This window comes from Sinocyclocheilus anshuiensis, unplaced genomic scaffold (genome assembly GCF_001515605.1).
Source record: "Sinocyclocheilus anshuiensis isolate Anshui unplaced genomic scaffold, SAMN03320099.WGS_v1.1 scaffold297, whole genome shotgun sequence".
NCBI lineage: Eukaryota > Metazoa > Chordata > Actinopteri > Cypriniformes > Cyprinidae > Sinocyclocheilus > Sinocyclocheilus anshuiensis.
The window spans coordinates 193,576-196,648 of NW_015536479.1; the positions used below are offsets into that span (position 1 = coordinate 193,576).

The 3,073-nt window shown below is 39.6% G+C and overlaps 1 protein-coding gene across 2 annotated transcripts in view; it reads left to right on the forward strand.

Annotated features, from left to right (window-relative positions):
- The window catches only part of LOC107669134 (acetolactate synthase-like protein), a 12,868-nt gene that overhangs the window by 2,364 nt on the left and 7,431 nt on the right, over window positions 1–3,073 (forward strand). For both annotated transcript variants that reach the window (XM_016461293.1, XM_016461371.1), the window contains exons 3-5: window positions 725–926; window positions 1,018–1,145; window positions 1,787–1,925. In XM_016461293.1, coding sequence (XP_016316779.1) covers window positions 725–926; window positions 1,018–1,145; window positions 1,787–1,925 — 469 coding nt within the window. The remainder of the gene's footprint in view (window positions 1–724; window positions 927–1,017; window positions 1,146–1,786; window positions 1,926–3,073) is intronic.

The window sequence follows — 3,073 nt, forward strand, 5'->3', positions numbered from 1 at the left end:
CTCTCCAAGATACCTTGAAGGACCTATCTGAGAGGTAAGACTCAAACCACTGGAGTGCGGTTCCTGAGATGCCCTTTGCCAATAGGGTTGACAGGAGGATCTGGTGGTTAACCGTGTCAAAAGCAGCGGACAGATCCAGCAAGATAAGTATTGGAAGATTTGGAATCCACTCTTGCCAGTCTTAGGGCTTCAACAACTGAGAGCAAGGCAGTCTCGGTTGAATGTCCACTTCTGAAACCAGACTGGTTGCTGTCGAGGAGGTTGTTCTGTGTGAGAAAGGCAGAGACTTGGTTGAACACAGCTCGTTCAAGTGTTTTTGCAATGAAAGGAAGAAGGGAAACTGGTCTGTAGTTCTCTAAAAGAGATGGGTTAAGAGTGGTTTTCTTAAGTAGTGAGGTTATACGAGCCTGTCTGGATGCTGAGGGAAAACACCAATGTGAAGTGATGTGTTAATGATGTAAGTGAGTGCAGGTACAACTGCAGGAGAAATGGCTTGAAGGAGATGAGATGGAATAGGATCAAGCAGACAAGTAGTAGGATGATTAGAAAGGATGAGTTTGGAGACTTCTGCCTCAGAGAAGTAATTATTGTAAAACGTATTCCATTTTTTGTTTTATTTACAACTTCAAAAAATATTTTTTTCCCAGTGTGTACATCACAATACAGATAAAAATATCTGTCACTACTTCCATTTGATTGCAACTTTAATGTTAATCATTCCCAGACAGAGAGACAGAGCTCTCGACACGGAGGTGAGAGCGTGGCGGATGTTTTGCGAGCTCATGGCATCAGATTTGTCTTTACATTGGTGGGAGGACACATCTCACCCATCCTGGTGGCCTGTGAGAAACTGGGCATCCACATTGTCGACACACGCCACGAGGCCACAGCTGTGTTTGCTGCCGATGCCGTAGCAAGACTTTCTGGTAAGACTGAATCAAAAACAGAAAAGCGGACGCATCAATCATGTTAGAAGATGTAGGAGAAGCTGATTAATCTTGCGTTTTGCTGATATAGGTACAGTCGGTGTGGCTGCGGTGACGGCGGGGCCGGGGCTGACGAACACCGTGACTGCGGTGAAGAACGCTCAAATGGCCGAATCACCGCTGCTTCTGATTGGCGGTGCCGCTGCCACTCTCTTACAGGTCAGGAAGTGCTGTATAGTCTATGAGTCACATGCTGTTCATGCGCATGTCACATGAATATTTGCTCTCTGCTCTGGTTAGCTTATGTCTCTATAACTTCCTTATCTTTTCTTCATATTTCTATCTGTGTCTTGTGTAAACACTGGATTTTATCTCAGCTCCGGAGTGATTCTCAGGGAGCTAGCGTTGAACCATGACAGCAAGGATTTAAAACAAATCGTCATTCACACAAAATTGAAAATTACAAAAAATTCATGTTGTTACAAACCTGTATGACTGTTTGGTAACCAAACAAATTTGTCTTCCATTGTATGGAGACACCCAAAAGTCACAGACAATGAAAAATATGTTCTTATGAAAAACGTTGGTTTTATGATATATACAACACAAGTTGTTGCTGCACTGCACTGCATCTACTAATGGCCTGTTCACACAAAGAACAATAACAATAATTATACTTGCCTATTGTCATAGAATTAGAATGATTATTACATCTTTATAGTTACAGTATATTAATTGTTACAGTTATTGTCTTTGGTGTAAACAGGCTTTTAATCAGTTGAATTTCAGTGAAATAATTGTTGGTTGTCACCTGCATCATTCATTTGTCATTAATATTATGTCTGACGGTTTCTTTGCAGGGTAGAGGTGCACTGCAGGATATTGACCAAATGTCCCTCTTCAAGCCTCTATGTAAGTTTTGTGCGTCAGTGAGGACTGTGAGAGAAATTGTTCCCACTATCAGAAAAGCCTTGGCCGTCGCACAGTCTGGCACACCAGGTACAGCGATGCTGAAATATACTCTGCAAACTTATTGCCTTTAGGTGAAATTCGCCATTCTGATATATAAATATTCCATTAACTTGATTTTGTGCAAATCCGAGGACTTTTTATTTTGGGTGGGTGGTTTATGTGAATGGGTCTTTGAGGGGAACTGACTCTACATGCTGAAATTTTTAATGCGGCCATTGGATGCAAAAATCCATTTTTTCTTATAAATGTGTCGTAGCAGTGTGTGAACACAACTACCCTACAATGATAAAAATCCATTCACCCCTTTTTTAATCCCCAAGAAACCTAAACAGTCTCAATTATAAGCCGTTTTGATTTTCTGAGCATGACATCATACTGCACAGGCCCTGCCCATGATCACTGACCTACTGTCCCGTATTAGCATATTTCCCTCAGCCAGTTGCACGCTGTCTGCCATTTTCTTTGTGCTCGATCAGCTGTAGTGACAACAGTGTCTTGTAAGCAATGCAGCTGTTTTGTAGTGAACATAAGACTCTTCATTCTCTCCCATTTTCTTCATTTTTGTTTTTGATGGTAATGAGCCACCAAATACACAAAGAACAGGAGAGGGGTGGGGTGGGCAGTAGCTCATGATCATTTAAAGGGACATGCACCGCTGTGAACAGAGCTGTTTTTGACAAGGTAAAAGGGGTGATGTTTTACACGAACACTGAGGAATTTTAACCAAAGTACTGTATGTTGTAGACGTTTCATGAAGACCTTAAAGAATTATACCAACTTGTGGAAAACGTTTTAAATGTTTTTTTTTTTTTACTTTTTGTTTTTGTCAAAAAAAGTTGTTTAAATTGTCTTTTTTACCATTTTACATATAGTTCTATCAGAATTTTCTGAAAAGGTGCTGATTCAAATTTTTTAAAAAGAAGAATTAGAGTGTTAATGGCTATTATTTGTATTATTAGACACAAAATATGTGAACCTGGACCACAAAACCAGTCATAAGTAGCACGGGTATATCTGTAGCAATAGTCAACAATACATGGTCAAAATTATACATTTTTCTTTTATGCCAAAAATCATTAGGATATTAAGTAAAGATCATGTTCCATGAGTATATTTTGTAAATTTCCTACCGTAAATATATCAAAACTTAATTTTTGATTAGTTATATGCATTGC